The sequence below is a fragment of the Periophthalmus magnuspinnatus genome, chromosome 22, assembly GCF_009829125.3.
Source record: "Periophthalmus magnuspinnatus isolate fPerMag1 chromosome 22, fPerMag1.2.pri, whole genome shotgun sequence".
Taxonomy (NCBI): domain Eukaryota; kingdom Metazoa; phylum Chordata; class Actinopteri; order Gobiiformes; family Gobiidae; genus Periophthalmus; species Periophthalmus magnuspinnatus.
In genome coordinates, this window is record NC_047147.1 from 2,796,905 (window position 1) to 2,823,571 (window position 26,667).

Consider the following 26,667-nt stretch of genomic DNA (forward strand, 5'->3'; position numbering starts at 1 on the left):
GAAAAAGACTCCTTTTTAGTATAATTAATATAATATTTGGCTTTCTGAACACCACCAGATCTAAACCTAGACTGTATCAGATGTAAATTAGGATTAGGCTGGTCTGAAATGAGACAAGGCCAACATGACAATATAAAATGATTAACCCAAGGGAAAAAAGAATGGATTTGACTCTAAATAAAAACATACCACACTCATACCCTCTTTTATATAAATGAACACAGCTAACCTGCTAACCAGCGCATTCCAAATACGAAGTGCTCATGGGCGCACTCCCAGCTCCATCGACTCCAATTGACATTGAAAAACTGTGGCCCCTCTCTCTGTAACTGCTGCTGCCAGACTCGTCATTTTGGTCTTAAATGTTCATATTAACCTGCTCTACATGATCCTGGGGTTTTTATTTCGCTATTGTGTTTGTAAATCAAGATATGAACATTAATAAGAGACAGTGCCTTCTTTCCCTCAGGTTGCTCTCGCCAGTGTTAGCAACTGCTTTGATTGACAGCTTTGCTAAGCGCCCGTTCCCTGCGAAAGGGGCGTTACCGTCAACAGCCTCACTCTGGATTGGCTCTTTGGTTGCTATGATAATCGCTCTCAGAAATCCTAATATGAAACTTGGCTCCAAATTGTCCCCTATAACTGCTAGCCTCAGTGAGCTTCATCTGATTGGAGCCGAACGCTATGGGTGATGTCACACTCACTTAGTCCAGTTCTTTATACTTTCTGCGACCACACTGCAGATTGCACCAAATCAGCCCATGTACCTGCACCACCAACGGTACATACCACAATTTCAAGACCACGGCAAAAATAGATAGATTTTTATTTATTTTTTGCAATGGCTCCTAGTTTTCCCAGTTTAATTCTTGAATTTATGTTTTAATATAGATTTATATAGATTTAATATATATTTAAATTTTTATAATGACACAAAATTTATTATTATAGACTGACGGCTATAAAAAAAACTGGCCTCATAAAACGTGCAGGGAATAGTTAACAACTGGAGACTGGATTTTTCTGTGTCTGGCTGTTGACCTTGACAAAACAGAATTAATTAAAATTCCTATTTCCCAACTGATCTTTTCAAATCACCAAATTTCAGTTTTTGGTTCACACTATTTCCTGTTGTGTTTTTTTTCTCCAGGCTGCAGTTTTCAGTCTTTCTCTGGTTTGACACATGTTCAGATCTGACCCTGCAGTGTGAGGCCCCTGGGTGCGGCCTGTATCCGGTCGATCCCGCTCTGCGCTTTCCCTGCTCTACATAGTCTTTGATTCACCCCCTCACACACATTTCATGGAGACATTTTTGCTCATGCCGTGGTCCTAGAATCTGCCTTAGAGCTCCGTTTCATTCACAAGCATCTACTCTGACATGGGGACAGGGGGGTTGAATCTCTGATCAAATTCTTTTCTTATGCACAAACATTTATATATTTATGTTGGTGATATACTGCAATATGGGAATAGAAATTGTGCTATATAATATGATTGTGTCACTGTAAGTTTTAACTGTGCTACAGTTAAACCATACAGTGACTTAAAGCGAGGGTACTTCACTTCTATGGGGTATTAAAGAGGGGGTATTTTACTTCTATGGGGTATTTTACTGTTTTGAAAATACTATATTCACCAAAAACAGCATATTAACATGTTGCAAGTTTCACTTTCATTTTTGATGCTCTGAGCCCTTCCTCTCTTTGCTCTCAATGCTAAGTCGCCCCCCCTTCGGAGCACTATCACAGCACAATCAGCTGCATCATCAGCATGTTTTGTATATTTATGGAGAATTGTCCTGTGGGAGCATGGGTGACTTAGGCTTGTGGGTGGAGCCTTGTACAGAATCTTGCAGCTACCCGTAAGGAGGGTTTGAATAGGGCCCGGGAGAGATCGCTAGATTACTTAAACATTCACGAATGACATCTAAAACTGTTCAAACATATTTTTGATGAAGGAACAGTGTTAGAACATGGGAGAAAGCTCCAAAAAGTCAATTTTACAGAATACCTCATCTTTCAGCTCTTACTGTGGAGACTGCTCTAAAAATGAAAGAGATCAGATGTGAGAAATGGAAGTAGAACTTGCAGCTAATTTCCTAGGATCCAGAATGGACACTTCTCCAGTTCAATACAATCATCTGTGAATCTCCCAGAGTTCAGATTGATGTGATTGACAGGTGGATTAGCCAATCAGGGACACGCATCAGTCTATATCAAAACAACAATGGTTGCTTATGAGGAAAAAGAAAGGAGAAAAAATATGATGATATGATAAATGTGACCAATGAGCTCCTCCTTTCACGTGCATCTCTGGAATAAACACATTTGATCTGGCCTTTGTGCTGCTGCTACAACTGCTCCTGTTTATCACATGTGATTATTGTGCTCATGTTTACACTGGGGTTATTTATGGAGTTATTATGGGATGAGCTCTTGCACCTTTTTGTTGCACTTTACATCAAAACTCTGCAGTCTTTGATGCTCCAAACCAAATTTTGTTGTTTTCCATGACAATGAGAAAAAAATCTTGAATCATATCTTGACGACCATAGACTGTTCCAAATATGAAGTGATCATGGGCTCCATCGACTGCAATTCACTTTCTATTGAAAAATTGTGGCCCCTTTCTCTGGAACTGCTGCTATCAGACTCGTCATTTTGGTCTTAAAATGTTTGTATTGTGTTTTTATTTTGCCATTGTGTCTATAACGCAAGGTATGAACATTAATAACAAACAAATCAGGTGCCTTCTTTTCCAGAAGTTGCTCCCGCTTGTGTTGGCCACAGGTTTAATTGACAGCATTGCTAAGCGTTCACTCACTGCTAAACTACCAGTGCAGGCGGGAAGGGGCGTTACCTTCAACAGCCTGGCTCCGGATTGGCTCTTTGGTTGCTATGATACTCGTGGTCAGAATTCCAGATATGGAACTGGGCTCCAAATTGGTCCCTGTAACTGCTAGCCTTGATGAGCTTCATTTGGTTGGAGGGGAACGCTGTGGGTGACGTCACACTAACTTAGTCCACTTCTTTACACAGACTATGGCTCAGATACAGAGACATCATTCAGGCAATGTTTGTATAACCAGCCCGAAAAGGCCTTCTGCATATTGTCAATTAGATCATTATCGCAACTGAAACCCCAGTATCCTGAGGATTGCATGGTGGCATAGTGGTTAGAACTACTTCCTTGCAATGAGATGGATCTGGGTTTGATTTCTAGACCAAGTGTCTCTTCTGTGTGGGCTTTGAATGTTCTCCTTGTGACTTTTTAGATTATTTTGGGTGTGGTGGTCTCCCCCATTATTGAAAACTTGTATCTTGCTTGGAAAAGAGATTTTGAAATGTTTGTGAGACTAGGGCTGAAACTAACCATTATTTTAGTAGTGGACTAGTCTGCGACAGAATGCTTGATAAGTCAAACAATTATTTATATTGTACAGTGAGACTTTTTAAAAATATATTTTTGACCAAATAAAGGTTGAATAAGGCGGCTGAAGGCTATCTATGGATAAAGTGTATTATTAATAAAAATAAGATGTTTTTTTTCCACATTTTGATTTAAAAATAGCAAGGCCTTTGCTATAAAAAGGTATTTTCATATGTGTTTTAACGTCTGTATAATCCAGATAAAGATTACAACTGATTACAACTATGGAAATTTAATTTATTCATTTAAAGCTGAAAAAATAAAAAAATAATGAAAGATACTCTGACCCACTTGTCAATTCAACCAAAATTGTTAAAGTTCCCCTATTACGCCTGATTTTCTGATCTCTCTTCTAATGTCATTTCCTCATCACAAACATACGTGGAGTTGTGTTTTGTTTCATTCACACGTTTAACACACAAACACTACATATTTAGGCTGAGTTCTTCTCTCAAACTGAAAACACTCTGTTCCACCTTGTGATGTCATGTGATAATGGAGGAAATGCTCCACTGTGTTTTTAAACTCCACACACCTTCACTAGAATCATTTGGATAATTTCAGACCTGAAAATGCCAATCTCTGCTGAACTAAGGGTAAAATGAGCTGTTAACTTGAAAACTGCCACTTCATGACATCACAAGGTGGAACAGAGCATTTTGAGCTTTGGAGATGTAGACAGACTAATAATAAATTGTTACTCAAACAATTGTGAAACAAAATAAAAACACAAAACACAACCCCAGGTCTGTTTTTTGAGGAGGTAACAGTATTATAAAGTGTCAGATGCCCTCCCTGTGTCTCCATCTTATTCTGCATAAAACCTGCTAACCCTGTAGTTTCGATCTGTACAAACATGTTCTGAATTGTGATTCTTGTTTTTTATTTGTCACTTCTTCTGGACGTGTTTCAAATGTGGACTTTGAACTGAATCCCATTATTAACTTAATATTTTAACACATTTATGGTGCAAAATACAACCAGATTATAGTTATTATAAGAGCTATGCTATTACCACCCACCATGTTTAGAATGATCTTATATACAAACACTAACTCTACACATGTGAACCCAAATGGTCCAAAAGTACACACATTTTTGGTGAGGGTAACGAGTTCTGGTTTGAATAAGCTACAATTAAGCCCAGCGTCACTATTGTTTATAGCAGCTCACAACCACATGTTAAAAATAGACGCGTTGAGTCACGGCAAATTCAAATAGCAGGAGTGGGCGGGTCAAAGTCAAGCTCAATGGAACTGACCAATCATGAGGCGTCTTTACTGAGAGCGGGGTGGGGATTAGTGTACAGATGAACAAAGGAAAAAGTTGAACAGCCCAAAAGCCTTGAAATTTTGAATTTTAAATGTTTTTGTTATCTTTTTAAACGTCCTGTATTATGCAAAATTGACTCTCTTGAGCTTTAAGCCCTGTTCTAATGCTGTTAACTCCTCAAAAATGTACACAAACCTGTGTGAATGAAACAAAACACAATTCCAAGTAACACTTTATTATTAGTCTGTCTATATCTCCAAAGCTCATAATTCTCTGTTCCACCTTGTGATATCATGAAGGGATTGTTTTCAAGTTCAAGCTCCTTTTACCTTTAGTTCAGTAGAGATTGGCAATTCCAGGTCTGAAATGATCCAAATGATTCTAGTGAAGGTGTATAGAGTTTAAAAACACAGTGGAGCACATCCTGTATTACCACATGATGACATCACAAGGTGGAAGAAAGTATTTTCAGTTTGAGAGTAGAACTCAGCCTAAATATTCAGGGTTTGTGTGTTAAACATGTGTGAATGAAACAAAACACAGCTCCAGGTCTGTTTGTGATGAGAAAACATTATAACAGAGATCAGAAGACCGTGCAATATGGGCCCTTTAAATTTGCTAAATGCATCCATACAAATAACGATTCAGTTATGATTAATCTTGCAGTCTGATTAAAGGACTTTAAAATGTCCCTTAAAAGTGCTGGAATATCACCTTATACACCTTATATTTATTTTTTATTATAGGCAAAACACAAGTCTAAATAATATCCTTTCAAAACTATTCTTTCAGTATCACATTTTACAATATACAATCTACTTATACTTTATTGGCACTGTTCACTTACTGTAGGAACCATAGTCTGTTTAAAGAAGTGGACTAAGTGAGTGTGACGTCACCTACAGCTTTCAGCTCCAATCAAATGAAACTCATCGAGGCTAGAGCAGTCATAGGGGCCAATTTGGAGCCAAGTTTCATATTTGGAATTCCGATCGCGATTATCAACCAAAGCAACCAAAGAGCCAATCCGGAGCCAGGCTGTTGAAGGTAATGTCCCTTCCCGCCCGCACCGCTGGTTTAGCAGGGCGCAGGCGCTTAGCAACGATGTCAATCAAACTTGCTAATCCTGGCGGGAGTGACCTGATAGAGAAGCACCTGATTTGTCTTATCAATGTTCATATCTTGATTAACAGACACAATAGTGAAATAAAAACACCAGGATCATTTAGAGATAGTTAATGCAAACATTTTAAAACCAAAATGACGAGTCTGACAGCAGCAGTTACAGAGAGGGGGGAAACAGTTTTTCAATGTATAGTGAATTGGAGCCAGAGTCGATGGCGCCTGAAGTACGCCCATGATCACTTCCTATTTGGAATGTGGTGGCTAGCAAGTAAGCTATGTCTATATATATATATATATATATATATATATATATATATATATATATAATCATACACAGACTATGGTAGTAATAGAAGCCCATTCTCACATAAACTGCATATATTGGTGGGTTTTTGAAGTGGGCCTGTCTAAAGGACTTGTGGGTAGTGTAGTTCCACTCTCATGAATCATGATCAGTTTTATAGATGGGCTAAACAAGTATCATTATCCAACATGAGACCCAATGTGGCGGTTTTTACTGCGTTTTGTATGAATAAGCTAAGTTTGAATAAAAATATCTAGTTTGCATATACAAGGATGTTATTCCCTTTTTTTCTGTGAATTCAGACAGAAGGTGATTGTAGCTACCTGCATTTTTACATTTAAAGGGCCCATATTACGCTATTTTCTCATCTGTTATAATGAGCTGAGTATAATGAGTTTTGTTTTTGAGTTCTTCTCTCAAACTGAAAACTCTGTTCCACCTCATGATGTCATGTGGTAATGTTTCACTGTGTTTTTAAACTCCATACACCTTCACCAGAATCATTGCATCCCTGGAATTTCCAGTCTCTAACTAAAGGTAAAAAGTGAAAAATACTGCTTCATGGCATCACAAGGTGGAACAGAGCATTTTGAGCTTTGAAAATGTAGACAGACTAATGATAAAGTGTTAGTCAAACATGAATGAAACAAAACACAACTCCAGGTATATATTTTTGAGGAGTGAACAACATTATAACATGACTTAAAGGTCACAAGCCAACTTGGTCAATTTTGTGTAATAAAGGACTTTTAAGAAAACACAACTTGATGGCCCTTTCTATAAAATTGTCCAAGAATTGTGTTAATAGAAATGTTAGGCTATGTTGGTTTATAATGATGTAATCCATACACACACACTCTAAAGATCGTAACATTGAATAAAACCAATATCACTCCATCTCTACTCAAAATCAAAATTACACATTAAAGTCTATTCTTCTTTTTCATTTTCTTCATTTCCATTTTGAAATGAGTCTTTTATTAGCCTTTTCCACAGCTCTGGTCTCACTTTCGCCCGAGCTGAGAAGTGTCCCCTCATGAGGTCCACAGTACACACAGAGAATCACAAATAGATTTTACACGGAGCCATTTTAAAGCCAGACAAACTGGAGTTTATAATCCCAAAACAATGCATTTCTGTCATACCGAGGTAAACGGGGACCACACAGCATCCATTCAGTCTCTGCACTGTCCTTAGCATTGGAATGTGACAAAGTCCAGAGCGGTCACCCATATTTTACCTGCAGCTTTTTCAGTAGCTTGGGGTTAAGGTGACGTTCTGTTGGTCATTTTCAGCTTTTAGTGATGATTTCATAGTCTCAGATTGGGGGCAAGACCATAGTCTGTATATATAACTGGACATAGCACATAGGAAGTGATCATGAGCGTGCTTCCGGCTCCATCGACTCTGTCTCCAATTCACTATACACTGGAAAAACTGTCTCCTGTCAGACTCAACATCAAATGTTCATATTAACCCACTCTACATGATCCTGGTGTTTTTACACTGCCTGGCCTAATATTTGGTTGGACTGCCTTTAGCTTTGACTACGGCATGCATTCGTTTCGATAAGCTTTTGCAATGTCTCAAGATTCATTTCCATCCAGTGTCGCATACATTTTTCACCAAGATCTTGCACTGATGCTGGTAGAGTCTGACCGCTGCACAAAGCCTTCTCCAGCACATTCCAAAGATTCTCAGTGGGGTTAAGGTTTGGACTCTGTGGTGGCCAATCCATGTGTGAAAATGATGTCTCATGCTCCTGAACCACTGTTTCACAATTTGAGCCAGATGAATCCTGGCATTGTCATCTTGGAATATGCCCGTGCCATCAGGGAAGAAAAAATCCATTGATGGAATAACCTGGTCATTCAGTATATTCAGGTAGTCAGCTGACCTCATTCTTTGAGCCCAGACTGTTGCTGAACCTAGACTTGACCGACTGGAGGAGGCTCGTACTTATTTGTTTGGTTGCAAATGCTAACGGAAAGGATCTCTGGTGTAAAGAAGGCACCAAAAAAAACACCACCTGGATTTAACCAAACAGCCAATCTGGAGTGAGGCTGCTTGCTATGATACCCTTGGTTGGAATTCCAAATAGGGAAGTCGGCTCCAAATTGACCCCTATAACTGCTAGCCTCGACGAGCTTCATTTGACTGGAACCGAACGCTGTGGGTGACGTCACACTTAATCCACTTCTTTACACAGTTTGTGGTTGAACAGTAACAATATGTCGCCTGTTCCTCTGCTGTGTCCACTCTCCGCTTTACAGTGAAAATAGATTTGAATCATTACAGTCTTTATTGCAGGCTCATTTATCAAAGCAAATGGTGTGTTTAAGAGCATTAGGACAGAGCAGTATCGATGTGCTGTGTAGTAATGGCACGTTAACAGTTTGAGAATAGCTATTGATCAGTTAATGCCGTAATCTGTAACATTGTGCTTCATTAGGGCCACTGGTAGCCACATGCATTTCACTGATTGCAAGAAGATTTAGAAAAAAGTATTCACCACACTTTGTCAAAATTGTGTTTAAGACTCAAATTCTGCTCAATTTTAACCAAAAACAAATTCTTTAAGCCTTAAAGGGAATCTGGAAAATGGTTATAACAGTGCCTATTTCAGGTACAGTTATCGTTTTGAGAATTACATCATACAAAACATAAATATTTCTGAAATGTATTAAATTATATATGCTTACATAGTGTCACCATTTTCAGCCAAAAGTACACATGGCTGTATGTGCTTAAGTTCATCTAGAGCAGGGGTGTTCATTACGTCGATCGCGATCTACCAGTCGATCACGAAGGCATTTTGGGTAGATCACGTCCCGTCATCCATCCAGTCACATGACTAATATACAGGACAACCAGTCAGATTACACCTGACCCTGGGTCACATCATGGGCGCTGCACACACATAAACAAGCTCGAGTTAGTTTAACCCTATTGCGTCGGATCCTATCATTGCTGATAGAGCGCGGTCGCGGACTTTCCAGCAGCGTAACTCCGCGTCGTGCTTCATGTAATTTCAAACGGCGTCTCAAAGTGGAGACATGGGGCTGTCTAAATATTTTACCGTCATTACGGTAATCTGCCTCTGTTGTCCCTCAAATGTGATGAATGAGAGCGCGGGGCTGCGGGGATTTTCCCAGTCATTTATTCGATGCGTAAAAGAAAAAATACGGATGGATGTGTAAAATAGAAGTAGTTGTGTGAAAAAAATGCAGTAAATTCTCATACTTCGTTTAACATGATTTTTATGGCTATTTAAAAAAAAAAGACAAAACCGTAACCAACATGATTAGCTCTGTTATCGCTTTCAAAATAAAAATACAATTTTCCTCCTGGCTGTCAGAAGCTACTGCCCGAACTATGCATCTCACTGATTCCATTCAGTGCAAGTCATCAGAGCAGTAATCATCATTCAAGTAATTATGAACATGTAAGAAGTTCAGTTGTGTTGTGCAGTATTATCTCATGACGTTGTGCAAGGTACATGAAAATGCACTGTACATGTAAGAATTCATAATACTTTTACAAGTAAATATATGTTTAACATTTTTGTATTAGGTGGTAGATCTTTCAGACACGATAATTTTAAAAGTAGCTCACATACTGAAAAAGTCTGAGCACCCCTGATCTAGAGGATATTTATACAAATGCGTTTTATGACGTTTGAGTCCAGTCCTCTGAGTCTTGAGGGGAGTTTGTTAAAGTAATGACTTTGCACTACTTCTCTGCCCTTAGGCCTCTCTCCCTCTCTTCTCCTCCCTCTCATGTTTTCTCTCTCAATCTCTTTCTCTCTGTTCCCCTTTCCTTTCTACCTTTCTAGCTCTCCTCCGTTTTCTCTCTCTGTCGCTCTCTGCCCAGCTCTTTTACATTCTTTCAATTATTTCTTTATCTTCTCTTTACTGTCTTTCTCTTCTCAGATGCCTTTCTCTTGCTCTGTCTCACTCTCTCGTCCTCCAACCCCCCCCTCTGTCTCTCTCTCACCCTCTCCCTGCCCCACTCTGCAACTCTTTCCGTCACTGTCTCTACTTCTATCTCTCCCTTTTTTCTCTCTCTCCTTTCTCTCCATATTTCTCTCTCAACCCCCCTCTGTCTCCCTTCCCTCTTTCTTTCTTCTCTCCCTCTACCCTCTCCCCTCCCAGAGCTCCTCCGTAAGGCGACCCATTCATCAATAATTGATAATTGGCTGGGACAGGTGAGATGGAGAGGCAATTTGTGCAGAGCTGGAGCGGAGCAGTGCCTCGGATTGGCTCACAGTTGGAGTTAGACTCAGGAACGACAGAACAGAGAGTGAGACAGGGGACGACAGAACAGAGAGTGAGACAGGGGACGACAGAACAGAGAGTGAGACAGGGGAACGACAGAACAGAGAGTGAGACAGAGTGAGACAGGGGACGACAGAACAGAGAGTGAGACAGGGGACGACAGAACAGAGTGAGACGGGGACGACAACAGAGTGAGACGGGGAACGACAGAACAGAGAGTGAGACAGGGGAACGACAGAACAGAGAGTGAGACAGGGGAACGACAGAACAGAGAGTGAGACGGGGGAACGACAGAACAGAGTGAGACAGGGGAACGACAGAACAGAGAGTGAGACGGGGGAACGACAGAACAGAGAGTGAGACGGGGGAACGACAGAACAGAGAGTGAGACGGGGGAACGACAGAACAGAGAGTGAGACGGGGGAACGACAGAACAGAGAGTGAGACGGGGGAACGACAGAACAGAGAGTGAGACGGGGGAACGACAGAACAGAGAGTGAGACGGGGGAACGACAGAACAGAGAGTGAGACGGGGGAACGACAGAACAGAGAGTGAGACGGGGGAACGACAGAACAGAGAGTGAGACGGGGGAACGACAGAACAGAGAGTGAGACGGGGGAACGACAGAACAGAGTGAGACGGGGGAACGACAGAACAGAGAGTGATACGGGGGAACGACAGAACAGAGAGTGAGACGGGGGAACGACAGAACAGAGAGTGAGACGGGGGAACGACAGAACAGAGTGAGACGGAACGACAGAACAGAGAGCGAGACGGGGGAACGACAGAACAGAGAGCGAGACGGGGGAACGACAGAACAGAGAGCGAGACAGGGGAACGACAGAACAGAGAGCGAGACAGGGGAACGACAGAACAGAGAGCGAGACAGGCGAACGACAGAACAGAGCGCGAGACAGGGGAACGACAGAACAGAGCGCGAGACAGGGGAACGACAGAACAGAGCGCGAGACAGGGGAACGACAGAACAGAGAGCGAGACGGGAACGACAGAACAGAGAGCGAGACAGGGGAACGACAGAACAGAGAGCGAGGCAGGGGAACGACAGAACAGAGAGCGAGGCAGGGGAACGACAGAACAGAGAGCGAGGCAGGGGAACGACAGAACAGAGAGCGAGGCAGGGGAACGACAGAACAGAGAGCGAGGCAGGGGAACGACAGAACAGAGAGCGAGGCAGGGGAACGACAGAACAGAGAGCGAGGCAGGGGAACGACAGAACAGAGAGCGAGACAGGGGAACGACAGAACAGAGAGCGAGACAGGGGAACGACAGAACAGAGAGCGAGACAGGGGAACGACAGAACAGAGAGCGAGACAGGGGAACGACAGAACAGAGAGCGAGACAGGGGAACGACAGAACAGAGAGCGAGACAGGGGAACGACAGAACAGAGAGCGAGACAGGGGAACGACAGAACAAAGACGGAGGGACTGAGGAACGACAGAACAGAGACAGAGGAAGGACAGAAAAGAGAGACTACAGCTTCACTCTTGAGTTTATGAACTGAGGCTGGGTCTCACATCAGATCGTTCTATTCACCTGTAGTAATTTTTTTGCTTTTATTTTGAACCAGTTGTCAAACGTTGGGGATAATGTCTCAAACACTGTATCCTGAGCTTCAGCTTCCTGTTCTGTGGTGCCATTACGTCTGTCACACTAGTGCAAAACATTTTGTTTATTTATGCTAACAGAAGATGTGCCAGTTTTTGTTTCCTGTGGATAGCCCCAGCTATTAGATATTAATCATAAACCAGGTCAACACATCTGCAATCTGACTTAAGTTTGACCCTCACAGGGTTCTGTAGTTGTTTTAAGATCATTTTTCATGTATCTTTCTTTCTACAAGGAGAGGCCAATTAGAGCCCCAGACCCTTTGATGAGCGCCCTGTTCAAATACAAAGTGCATCTTTAAAACATTCATAAACAGGAGCAGGTGTGATTGTCCTGTGAAGCAAAATGACCAAAAGCAGTTTCTCCCATTTCACTTCTGGAGTGGCCAGTTTTTACACTTAGACAATATACAGATCTGGTATTAAAAGTTCTTCCCCACCTCTTCTCTTCCTCCTCTCTCCTTTTCCTGTCCTCCTCTCCTCCTTTCTCTCTCCTTTCCCCCTCTCTCTTCTCCTCTATCTCTCGCCCTGTCCTCCATCTCTCTCCTCCTCTATCACTCTCCTCCCTTTCTCATCTCTCTTCTCTTCTCTATATCTCTCTCCTCCCTCCTTTTCACTCCCTCTCTCTTCCTCTGTCTCACCCTCTTTCTATCTTCTCCTCTCTACCCCCCTCTCCTCATTCCCTCTCTTTCCCTCTCCTATGTCTCTCTCCTCCTCCTTCCCTCTCCCTCCCTCTTTCCTCTTCGCTTTATAGTTCAGTTTTTAGACTTGTCCAATTATGAGATTGAGATCTTCCCTCTCTCTCTGTCCCTCTCCCTCTTTCTCTTCTCTCTCTCTCTCTCTTATTCCCTCTCTTAATCATGAGATTAAGAGAGGGAATAAGTTGAATTGTGTTAAAAGTTGAACAAACGGGTGGTATAGTGAGTCAGTCTGTCGTCTTAGAAAAGATGTATTCATGTATGTATTTATTAAATGTATTTATGAGACTGACAGACATCGATGGCTACTTTTCCATGGAGTGAACAGTGATGGGTTTAAACTCATCTCCTGTTATGAAACAAAGGGATGAGTGAAAGCGTAATTCTAAAGTTTTAAAGTAGAGGCTGAAGTCTCTGGAATTATGGAAAAAAAAAACATTGCCTTCTGTGTGAGTTTAAAGTGAGGGTCTCTTCACACTCACTCATTTACAAAGGTTACATATAATTGAAGCGTCTTCTCACTTGTTTCCTCTGTAATGAGGCAAAAATCTACTGTAAAAATCATTGTGTCTGTTACAGAGACGAAGCTGGAAAAGACATGTATTTATATTTTGTTGTCTTCCCCGTCTCTCTCCCTTCCACTTCCTTTGGCTCCCTCTTTCTCCCACTTCCCCTGTCTCTTTTTCTCCCTCCCACTTCCCCCCGTCTCTCTCTCCCTCCCTCCCACTTCCCCTGCTTCTCTCTCCCCCTCCCACTTACCCTGCCTCTCTCTCTCTCTCTCACTCACTCACTCACTCACTCACTCACTCACTCACTCACTCACTCACTCACTCACTCACTCACTCACTCACTCACTCACTCACTCACTCACTCACTCACACACAAAACTGACTCTTATGATCTTTAAGTCATGTACTAATGCTGTTACCTCCTCAAAAACAAACCTGGAGTTGTCATGTTTCATTCACACATGTTTGGAGATGTAGACAGACACATGTTACTCAAAGCTCAAAAATCCCTGTTCCACCTTGTGATGTCATGAAGTGGTAGTTTTCAAGTTAACAGCTCCTTTCACCTTTAGTTCAGTAGATATGAGCAATTCCAGGTCTGAAATGATCCAAATGATTCTAGTGAAGGTGTGTGGAGTTTAAAAACACAGTGGAGCACTTCCTGCATTTGACTCCTCAGCTTCTTAATGGTGACTTTGGCAGGCTTTTGGCATTGCTGCTGTTGGCCTTTAGGGACATGTGGGTGGAAGTATGTCACGGGAGGGTCCTCTGGGTGGAGGTCTGTAGACGGATGTCTTTCCAGGACTTGACCCACTGCACATGAGCTGAACCAGTATAGCACAGATTGATTTTCTCTCTATCTGTACATCTCTCCCTATCTCTCTCTATCTCCCTCCATTTCGCTCCATCTCTTTTTTTTCCACTGTCCAGATCCTTGTCGAAGTCATTGGCTGCTCTCTCTCACCCTCTTTCCAAAGGTGTGTGTGCAAAATAAATAAGGGAGAAACCCTTATTTATTTGGCACACACTCTCACTCTCTTGCTTTCTGTCTCACACTCTCTCCTTTCTTGCTCTTTTTCTCTCTCCGCCTCCCCCTGCCTCTCTTGCTCTCTTCTCCCCCCTTCCCATGCCTCTCTCACTCTCTCCTTCTCTTAAAACTCCTGATTTATTTTGTTCCGTCTGTCATCTTCTAATCAAAGTCCAAGTCCCCCCTTCGTTCCTTCTCTCTCTCTCTCTCTCTCTCTCTCTCTCTATCTATCTCTCTCTCTCTCTCTCTCTTCCAGTGATTTCTCTCTTCCTGTGATTCCTCTCTTGTCCTGTCTTCTTCTGGGTCAGACTTGGCGTTAATCAGGTGTTGAAGGATCACTATTACTACTACTACTACTATTACTACTACTACCACCACTACTATCACTACTACTACTACTAATAGTAATACTAATATTACCACTACTACCATTACTACTACTACCACCACTACTACAACTGCTACTGCTACTACTAATACTAATATTAACACTACCACTACTACCATTACCATCACCACTACTACCACTACTCCCATTACCATCACCACTACTACCACTACTCCCATTACCACTACTACTATTACCACTACTACCATTACCAGCACCATCGCTACTACTACTACTATTACTACTACTAATATTACCACTACCACCACTACTACCATTGCCACCACTACTACCACCACCACCATAGAGAGTCCCTTTAAGTTTAAACCAACTGGATTTCAGCCTTTGAACTGACAACCCAGATGAGTCATGTGTTGCTCATTCTGCTTTCAGACTTGATAAACGTCTTGAACCAAAACACCAATTTATAACATAAACAATCCAATGTTTTTGTAAAGAACAACAGCAGCTCAATTGGCCAGTGTTTGCCCACTGATCTGAAGGTTGGCAGCTCGAATCCCGCTCTTGATAAATAAAAACATTATTGGTACAGTGGTCAGTTCCACTGACCCACAGATCGTTGGTGTGGTTCTTCTCCCACAGATGATTGGTTAAGTGTCTTGCCCAAGGACACAACAACAGTAATCTCACCCCCTGTGTGTGTGTGTACACTGGTATATGAATGTGTGTGTGAATGTGTGAGTGGCTCCTTGAAGGTGGAAAAGCGCTATAAAAATGTGAACGTTAGCCAAGAATGTATTAGTTGTTACCAGTAAGAGCCAGATATATGAAACATGTTTACCTCATATCTGGGGACACAATTAGGTCATCTTTATGGTTTTCAAAATGAAAATCTCAAAAATCCCTACCAAAATTTCTCATAGAATTTGGTCTTGAAATCACAATATGAATGGTTTTAATTTGCACATCTCAAAGAAAGGTTTTGAGAAAAACTATTGATCTTAGCTAGGGAGTACCTAGAGCATAGCCGAAGCTTAAGATTTAAAAGTGTGTTATAAGACAACATGGATTTTGAGCTGAGAAAAAAGGTTTGTGATCTGAAAATAGGTAAAAATCACCACAAAATTGCACCTTTGTGAAAGCTGTAACTCCCTGTCCCCAGCAGTTTGATTACATTGCACTTTGAGAAAAATCCTTTCTGAGCAAGAGAGCTCTGAGCACCAGGACCCTTTTCAGTTATTTGAATAGATCTATACTACTTATACATGAATTGTAGTTATTTTAACAAAATCACTCAAAAATCACACCTTTTCCACAAACACCTCTAAATATCATCAGCCCAATACCTCTCCTCTTCCCTCCACTCTCCTCCACTTCCCTCCTCTCTCACCCTCTCTCCTCCTCGCTCCACTTCTCTCCTCTCACCCTCTCTCCCTCCTCTCTACCCTTACTTCCTCCTCTCTACTCTTACTTCCTCCTCTCTACCCTTACTTTCTCCTCTCTACCCTTACTTTCTCCTCTCTACCCTTACTTCCTCCTCTCTCCTCTTACTTCCTCCTCTCTCCTCCTCTCACCCTTTCTCACTCTCTGTCACCCTCTCTCCCCTTCTCTCCCCTTACCTTCTCCTCACTCCTCCTCTCTTACCCTCTCTCCTCTCTCCTTCTCTCTCCCCTTACCTCCTCTTGTCTCCTCCCTCACCCTCTCCTCTCTTACCCTCTCCCACCTTTGGCCCCATCCCTCTCTGTATGTTATAACTCTATTCTCACCTGTCTGCGATTTACCGAGACGTTTTATTTCTGGGAGAATTCTCCTCTCTGCTGCCCCCTGCTGTGCCTCCCGCTGTGAGCAGAAAATGACTTTGACAATATGAGCGGGGCGCAGTAATAGTCTGTGTTTGGATATGTAAGGCCCATCTCACTAAAACTCTGCATTTAAGGTGCTTTTAGCTCGTTTTGTACAGCTCAGCTTTTACCCTGATCATAAGTCGACCTAATGCCAATTGTTAACGTATGCGGAAGAAAATTTTGTTGATTTAAAAAAAAAATTTTTTTATGATACATGGTGTACAGCAATACCATTTTTAAAAAATACTGATACCTGGGCATAGAGTACTCTCCGATACGATAGGGCATAGTGTGAAGAAGTACATTAAAGATACTCACTTTTGTGACACGAGGAAAAATACCTGTAGTAAAAGTCTGTCTCTAAAGATCTACAAGAATAAATGAGATTTTGAAACTTAAGTGTCGGAGCCAAATGTTTAATGATGAGTTATGTTGATTTAAGCACTTTTACTTTTACTTTCACTTTGTACCACATAGTGAGGATAAAAACAGGTGAGGCATGGAAAAGGACCTCATCCTTGGAGCTCATTGCTAATTATGAAAAGTAAACAAAGTCGGTGTTAGCCCTGTCGTGGTGTTAGCGCAGTTGCTGTTTTAGCACAGTCGCCGTGTTAGCGCTGTCACCGTGCACTCTCCATAGTTATTTTACTAGTAATTTACTAGTCATTTTACACAAAAGTCTTTTCTGTCATTATTGGTGTGTTTTAAGTGTCTGCAGAGCCTCCACAGTCTGCATTTAACCTCCTCGGAGCATTAGCATTAGCCACAAACAAGTCATCATTCTGCCATTTACTGGAGGCAGGCCAGACTTTTTAATCATACTGTCTATTTAAAAACTGGATTTCTTGCTTGTGACAGTGGCGTGTTTAAATATTTTTTGTTATCGTGATAGGCCTACCTGGCCCTACCTAGCCACACCGTATGTGGACTTAAAGGCATGGCTAAAGTTAGAGTAGCAACTTTTAAACTACATTAAGGTTCATTTTAAGTTAAAAAGTTAAGATCCCTGTAGGGAAATCTGTCCTCTGCATTTGACCCATCATCACTTCAACACCAGTGGGGTACCTCATGAGGAGCAGTTGCCCCATCTTTACATCTTGAGCTAGTTTATATAGTCTAAAAACAGGATCTCAAAATGATTGCTTTTAAGGTATACACAAATGTGTAGTATGTAAAAACTTTCAACTCTAATCTTTTATACCAGGATCTAATTTCACAGTCGATTCACTTAAGGTTGAGGTTCAAATATTGTAAGACATGTTCATAGGCATTTATGTTAATTTCTCATGAATTGCAAAGATATGCTTTAATTATTATTAACAGAGTAATATGTTTTTTTTTTTTTGTATCAATATTTTTCATCAAAAGATCATTAAATTTAGCCACGCAAAAATGTTTTAGATTTTTGTAGAAGTTATTATCCTTGATGGGCATTTTAGTCACATTGATCAGTTTAAATACAAGACCATTTTGAAAATCCTCTCCTTACATGCTTTTGAAAACGTTTTAGCATGATAAAGTCTAAGAAGTAGCCGTAATGCTATTTTCGGAGTTGTGTAGTTATCATAGACTGTAAAGAAGTGGACCAAGTGAGTGTGATGTCACCCACGGCTTTTGACTCCAGTCAAATGAAGCTCATCAAAGCTAGCAGTTATAGTGGCCATCATAGCAACCAAAGAGCCAATCTGGAGCGAGGCTGTTGAAGGTAATGCCCAGGTTTAGCAGGGAGCCGGTGCTTAGCAACATTGTCAATCAAACCTGTTGCTAGTGCTAGCGGGAGGGACCTCAGGGAAAGAAGGTGTCTGATTTGTCTGTTATAAGAGAATATCTTGATTTACAGACACAATAGTGAAATAAATACACCAGGAACATGTAGAGGGGGTTAAAACAAACATTTAAGACCAAAATGACAGCAGCAGTGACAGAGAGAGGGGACACAGTTTTTCAAAGTAAAGTCAATTAGAGCCAGAGTTGATGGAAACGGAAGCGTGGCCATGATCACTTCATTTTTGCAAAGTGGCGGCTAGCAGGTTAGCTATGTCCATTTGTATATGAATTCTATGGTAGTTATTTACATCTATTTTGTGACTGACCAAACCTATACACATATGTAGCATATATGCTAGCATCCATATTGTTTCTTATTTTCTTGCTGCTTGTGGCAGTGTTTAGATTTCACTTCCACAATACATTTGAATAAGTCTGTTTATGACCTGAGCCTCTCATACGCACTGCTTTAGGGGGCTACACTGAATAATGCAAACCTGCCAAGCAACACTGTTTATAACACACACATTCACACTATAGCTCTGTTTCCCCATAGACGACAGTGCTTCAGTTCATCAAGTGCTGTACAGTACATCTATTTGTTTTACCAGTTCCAGATTTACCAGACTTTGGGTAAATATGTGAAACAGATAGAGTTTAAAGGTTCTATATTATGCAAAATTGACTCTTTAAGCCATGTTATAATGCTTCTCAAAAACACACCTGGAGTTGTGTTTTGTTTCATTCTCATGTGTTTGAGTAACCCTGCATGTGTCTACATCTCCAAAGCTTGAAATACTGCATTTCACCTTTAGTTCAGTAGAAAATTGGCAATTCCAGAGCTTGTGAAGGTGTATGTGAAGGTTTTTTTTTGAAGAACTCAGCTGAAATTTGCAGGGTTTGTGCATTAAACATGTGAATGATACAAAACACAACTCCAGGTCTGTTTGTGATGAGGAAACATTTGAAAAAAGATCAGAGAATAGTAATATGAGCCTTTTAATATTTTTTCATCCTTCTTCCTAGATTTTATTGTTTTGGCCAATGGGGTACATTTGTTGCATGGCGAGCCAGGTGTACCTGATGACCTACGTTTTAGTTTAAGAAGTTTATTCTTGGGTTTCAAGAAAATGTTTCCTTCCTGATTTGAAGGAGTTTGTAACCTTTCCCCATTCAAGATATATATATTTGAATCGTGTTATTGCTATAAAAATGCACTGTTGCCATGCCAAGTCCTTTGACTAAAACCCTTAAATAGATTTTGTTCTGAATGTTCCAAGGATATTTGAGGGATAGACTTATTCTACATTTGACACTTGCTAAAAATAAGTGACTGTGATTGACACCTCCCAAAATTAGACAGTTGCCTGATGCTATGGTTGGATCCAGACCATCTGCATTCAAAGAGAAACGAGGACTTTAACTCCTCCCACACAGAAAGGCTCTTAATACAACAATGATATTGAAATAACATTTTTGTAAAATGTGTGTTTACTTTTCTCAATTCCTGTATTACTTCCTTGTTTGTTGCAGGGGAGATGGAGGAGGAGATGGAGAACACCGAGATGTCTGAGCTCCCAGAGAAACAAAAGCATCAGCTCAGGCACAGAGAGCTGTTCCTGTCCCGACAACTAGAGTCTCTGCCGGCGACTCACATCAGGTACTGCAGTATTACCATAGACTCTGTATATAAATGGACATGGCTAACCTGCTTGCCACGTTCCAAATAGAAAGTGAGCACAGGCGTGCTTCCAGCTCCATCGACAATTCACTTTACATTAGAAAACTGTGTCCCCTCTCTCTGTAACTGCTGTTGTCAGCCTCATCATTTTGGTCTTAAAATGTTCGTATTAACCCGCTCTACATGATCCTGGGGTTTTTATTTTCGCCTGTAAAAGGTTTGATTGACAACATTAGTAAGCACTCACCCCCTATTAAACCGGGAGTATGGGCGGGAAGGGGTGTTACCTTCAACAGCCTTGCTCTGGATAGGCTCTTTGGTTGCTATGATACTCGCGGTTTCTAAATATGGCCTCTATAACTGCTCTAGCCTGATGAGCTCCATTTGACTAGAGCCAAACGCTGTGGGTGACGTTACAGTCACTTAGTTTACTTCTTCAAACACTATGGTGTCAATATGTCATATGCACTTTTTCTTTGTACTGCTGGAGAAATGTTTGGTTATTTTTGGCTATATGATGAGATTTAACCTGTAAATATTTGAATGAATAACTTCTGTGACTCATTACAGATGCAAATTAACAACTAAAGTGTTTCATTCTGCTGTCTATTTCTGGCATCTCGTGACTTTTAAAAACATTGTAGATCTAGAATAGTTTTTGTGGTTTAAATCTAATCTTGGGTTTTTGTGTCATAGTTTCAATATTATCATTTACTGTCTATATTTACTTAAGCGATATATCCTACTTCAAAATTTGCTATCGTCACAGGCCTAACATTATCTCCATATCTATTGTATTAAATAACAGTTACAGTTATAAAACCATCTCTGCCTCCTCTTTCTCTTTCTGAGCTCTAAATGTCAACCTCCGCTTGTAATCTTTTTCCCTCTGCACTCCTCTGAACAAACCAATCATTACCACATTATTACTAACATTTCCGAAGGGCCAAACTGACATCTGATTGTTTAAAAATACACCTAAATAGTTTGTTAGTGTAGGAAGGGGTCAGGTCTAATTGACTTTTAAGATGTGCTCATATCTCAAGTTCACGCCGGTCGCTAGTGTTTATCAAGCTCGTTATTAGCGCCTGCGGCTACAAAAGTGAGCCTAATTAGCCCATGAATAATTTTAAATCAGGTGATAAATGAATGTGGCAAGTGCAGCCGGACGAAAGTGCGCGGTTAGTGTAATGTGCTGTTTAGGGACTTAAAGATGGCTTTGAAAGGGTGACGTTGGTGATCAGTTGGAGTTTGGATTTGAGCTGAACAAATGTATCAATATCGCACGTTAAAGAAGAGGTATTTTACTTCTATGGGTTATTAAAGAGGGGGTATTTTACCTCTGTGGGGTATTACTGTATTTTCCAGACTAATAAGTTGCACTTTTTTCGTAGTTTGTCCGGGGGTGTGACTTATACTCAGATGCGACTTATTATTATTATTAAAATCTATAATTTCACATCTTCGTTATTGTCACACTGACAACCACGCGAGGGCACTCTAGACTTGTGCAGCAGTATGACAGCCACGCAGAAGCGGTGCTTCATCTACTTCTGGAGCAGGCGGAGTTGTTCAGAAGAGACACCGAGGATGAAGAATTCAGTGGATTTAGTGATTTGGAGTGAGATCGAGAATAAACTTGTTAGCTTGTTTTTTATGCTTTAGTTTTCTGAAATGGTTGATTATACATGTTACAGTTCACTTTTTTGACCACTAGATGGAGCTGGTGTGTTTGTAATACCTGTAAGAAAATTTACTTGCCTCGTTTTCTTTTATACATTTCATATTTAATTTGCCCGTATTTATTTCCCCTTCATTTATAAAACCATAAAGGTGATAATTTTTAATTTGAAACAATATTGTAAATGTTTAGTTTATCATAAGTCTAGTTTAAGGTCGCGAAAACTACCGTAAATTTCGGACTATAAGCCGCGACTTTTTCCCCACGCTTTGAACCCTGCGGCCTATACAGCAGTGAGGCTTATTTATAGAATTATACTGGATAACGGCCACTGGGGGCGCTCTCTAGCTGTAAATGTAAAAGTGAGACAGACGTGGGGAAAGATTCTACTCTGAAGAATTCATTAGTTTTGATTTTGAACAATCATTTTACACATCATGAAATGGATATGATGCAGTTTTTAAGATAAAGAAGGAAATAGAGCAGGGGTCGGCAACCTTTAACATGCAAAGAGCCATTTGGACCCACTTTCCACATAAAATAAAACACTAGGAGCCGCAAATACTTTTTGACATCTAAAATGAAGATAACACTGTATTATAATAATAATAATAATAATAATAATAATAATAATGTAACGGAATAATGTAGGTTTTATTTTCACGGACAAGCCTTCTACACGTGGCAGATAAATATGGCAAAAATAACTTAAGTGCATAAAAAATACAACTCACCAAACCGCTGCATCAGTGTGAGCTCTGCGCTGATTATGTGATTATGTCTACTCTGCTCCGCAGTTTCTTTAAAAAAAAAACTCTAAAGGCGTATCGTTTAATCCCAAGTGCTTATTCTCCATGTGCCAAAGCAGTTTTGAAGGTTTCATTGCCTCATTTGCTTTTCCTGCAAATTACGCAGAGCGGACTGCGCGTGAGTCACCTGTAGCTACAAACCCAGATTTTAAGTAGGCATTGTCTGTTAAATTTATCTTTCTTTTTCTTGGAGGTCGTAGTCTCCTCTTCTGGCTCCTCAGTTGTCCTTTTCCCCTTTGTTAAAAGCTCTCCAAAGACTTTTGTTTTGGCTCATTTTCACTCGCTTGTGGCTCTACTTTTGGGCGAAATGTCTGATGTGTTATACGTGATACGTCATCGCGGAGACAAGAGCAGATAATATACTTGCCACTACATCAAATAGATTTCTGTGCCGATTTCCAGCAGGATTTTCATGATACATCTACAGACAAGCTTATTGGTGTGTCATTAGGGACGGGCAAAAGTTGCTCCTGACCCCTGTGCATGCAGCGTCTGAAAATCAGGGCTCTTTACGCAGGACTGTGAGCTGTGTCAGTGTCTGTGAGACGTGAGACATGAGCGGTGTTTGTTTTGAACATTGTTCCGCAAGTGTGAAAATATAATTTTATTTTAAGATCATAATAATCTTCCAATTTAAACTACAACAAAAAAGAGCTACCACAAATAAAATACACTTCAATTAAATACTTAAAATTTATTTTCCCAAGCCACGCAGAGCCCCAGTATAAGGCTGAAAGAGGCGCATGCGGCTCTGGTGCCGCGGGTTGCCGACCCCTGAAATAGAGCCACTGCACGTAAGCTCGGCATCAATGAATCCAACTTGGTCAATGTAAAAAGACGACAAAAGTTTTCAGAGGAAATAAAAGCAGATTTTCCGTGTTGGTGCAGCTTTATTTTCTAAACCTGCAGGTGTGTTCATCCCGTATTGATGTCGTGTTGGTGCCAATTTTCAGGCACAGTTTTAAAAAAAGCGTGTCGGTGCACCGTCTTTCTGTGTAAATATCTCATGTTGCAATATGAAAACCTGCGGCTTATATTCAGGAGCGGCTTATATATGTACAAAATTGATTTTCTTTTCAAATTTAGCTCTTGCGGCTTATATTGAGGTGCGCTCTATATTCCGAAATTTACGGTACTTCCTGTTTTCCGGTTCAGTCTTTTACACTAATGCGAAGTCTTACTCGACTATTCAAGAAACAATTGAAAAGTAAAATATAGAGTTTTGGGTTCACCGGTTTATTTACTCGCAGGCCAAAGTGGTATGTATATCTTCCATGCACTCATTTGCAGTTTTGTGTGTATGTGTGATATGAGCCAGACCTTATGTTATATCTGATGTGTTGCTAGTTCCACGGTGTGAACTGTGATTAAGAAGTAAGACCACAGTAAACAACAGTGAAAAGAACTCTTGTGCCTCTCGTGTGTGTGGACAAGCTTCATATGTTACCTTAGCGTAGTGTATCTAATTAACTGTTAATATCTTTTGTAAACATATCAGACATGTATTCAGTTCGTTGTCTATGTGTTACGTTAGAATGCTGTACTGCTATTCAGCCTGTTGTACTGTATTTTATTGTTATTATAACTTGCCTTTTAAAGGTAAAATGTCTGTTCTTGGTCTTAGATTTTGTAACATAAATTTCCCCAAAAATGCGACTTATAGTCCAGTGTGACTTATATAAGGCAAATAAGTATTTGAACACCCTGTGATTTTGCAAGTTCTCCCACTTAGAAATCATGGAGGGGTCTAAAATTTTCATCTTGGGTGCATGTCCACTGTGAGAGACATAATCTAAAAAAAAAAATGTGGAAATCACATTGTATGATTTTTAAAAATCTATTTGTATGTTACTGCAGCAAATAAGTATTTGGACACCTGTCTATCAGCTAGAATTCTGACCCTCAAAGACCTGTTAATCCATCTTTAAAAAGTCCACCTCCACTCCACATATTATCCTAAATTAGAAGCACCTGTTTGAGGTCGTTAGCTGCATAAAGACATCTGTCCACCCCATACAATCAGTAAGACTCTGACTATTAACATGGCCAAGACCAAAGAACTGTCAAAATGCACAAGAGACAAAATTGTAGACCTCCATGAGGCTGGAAAGGGCTACGGGGCAATGGCCAAGCAGCTTGGTGAAAAAAGATCCACTGTTGGAGAAATTATTATAAAATAGAAGAAGCTAAACATGACGGTCAATCTCCCTCGGACTGGGGCTCCATGTGAGATCTCACCTCGTGGGGTCTCAATGATCCAAAGAACGGTGAGGATCAACCCAGAACTACACAGGAGGAGCTGGTCAATGACCTGAAAAGAGCTGGGACCACCGTTTCCAAGGTTACTGTTAGTAATACACTAAGACGTCATGGTTTAAAATCACGCATGGCACGGAAGGTTCCCCTGCTTAAACCAGCACATGTCTTGAGTTTGCCAATGACCATTTGGATGATCCAGAGAAGACATGGGAGAAAATCATGTGGTCAAATGAGACCAAAGTAGAACTTTTTGGTCTTAATTCCACTCGCCGTGTTTGGAGGAAGAAGAATGATGAGTACCAGGACGACTGCAATGTATTAAGGAGAGGATGACCGGGCCATGTATTGCAAGATTTTGGGGAACAATCTTCTTCACTCAATTAGAGCATTGAAGATGGGTCATGGCTGGGTCTTCCAACATGACAATGAAACCAAAGCACACAGCCTGGATAACCAAGGAGTGGCTCCGTAAGAAGCATATCAATTCTGGAGGGCCTAGCCAGTCTCCAGACCTAAACCCGATAGAAAATCTTTGGAGGGAGCTCAAAATCCGTGGTTCTCAGCAACAGCCCAGAAACCTGACTGATCTAGAGAAGATCTGTGTGGAGGAGTGGGCCAAAATCCCTCCTGCAGTGTGTGCAAACCTGGTGAAAAATTACAGGAAACGTTTGACCTCTGTAATTTCAAACTAAGGCTACTGTACCAAATATTAACACTTATTTGCAGCAGTAACATACAAATAAATTATGAAAAAATCATACAATGTGATTTCCAGATTAAGATGAAAATTTCAGACCCCTCCATGATTTCTAAGTGGGAAAACTTGCAAAATCACAGGGTGTTCAAATACTTATTTTGCCTCACTGTAAATGTTTTTTCGATGGTGCGACTTATACTCCCAGGCAACGTGTAGTCTGGAAAATATGGTAACTATAACACGTAACATAGATCACCATGTTTCCTTTTATTGTTTTTGAAAATGCCATATTCGCCCAAAATAACAAATTGTTATGTTTTATAAGTTTCACTTTTGTTTTTGACGCTCTGAGCGCCTCCACCCCCCCCACCCCGTACTCCTTATTCCTTGTGTTTTTCTTTATTAAGTCCAAATGTAATAAATAACTTAACCAAGACTAAACCAGGACTTAACCTGCTTTGATTTCATCCTGGTTTTGTCTTTGTTCAGATGATTGATAAGATGTTTACAGTTTAATACTTCATAAAACATTAACATTTTACACAAACCGACTTTATATCAGATTTTAGCTGCAAAACTTTTCCCAAATTCTCCACTGGAATGAATGGGATTCCCGCTTAACCCGAAGAAATGTTTTTTTCTGGAGTCTAAACAGTCAGTATCGGCATCTGCCATGAAAAAATTGGTCAATATCTAGTTATGTAATCTTTTTTGCACATTTAAAATACTTAAAATAGTCCAAAGATTAGAAACTGTTTATCACAGAGTGGGTAGAAGGTATGTATCTACTTTACATACCTTCAATCATAGCAATTTTATGATGGTTTAATTCTTTGACAAATGGGTCACATGTTTCATTTTTGCAGAAGGTAGATGAGGCAGCTTCAGTTAGTTTTACAGACCATGATTAAAAAGCTCTTTTATTTGTTTTATAGACTAGTCGCTAGGAGACTGATCTCATCTCTGTAAAACCCATTTTAAACCACATACATACAACAACCCAGAACATTTAATACAAACATCCAACTGTTTCAGAGTGAACGGGTCCTCAAAATGGCACCAATAAACAGGAACATGAACTCATGAATGGGCTGTAGCTAAATGATGTATTTATTTTACTTTTTGTGTTATTTTGTATTTTAAATGGTTGTACGGTAGCCTTGAGAGTTTTGAAAGAAAGCCTCAAATCAAATGTATTATCATTATATTATATTATTATTAAATCATATCTTTTTATTTTGCAGAGGGAAGTGCTGTGTTACTCTCCTCAATGAAACTGAAGCCTTGAAGTCATATTTGGAAAGAGAGGTGA

The 26,667-nt window shown here is 40.5% G+C and overlaps 1 protein-coding gene across 1 annotated transcript in view; it reads left to right on the forward strand.

The window, feature by feature from the left end:
* The window catches only part of mta1 (metastasis associated 1), an 81,138-nt gene that overhangs the window by 27,454 nt on the left and 27,017 nt on the right, over positions 1-26,667 (forward strand). The window contains exons 4-5 of the mRNA XM_033988281.2: positions 19,762-19,888; positions 26,600-26,663. Of these exons, the coding sequence (XP_033844172.1) occupies positions 19,762-19,888; positions 26,600-26,663 (191 nt within the window). The remainder of the gene's footprint in view (positions 1-19,761; positions 19,889-26,599; positions 26,664-26,667) is intronic.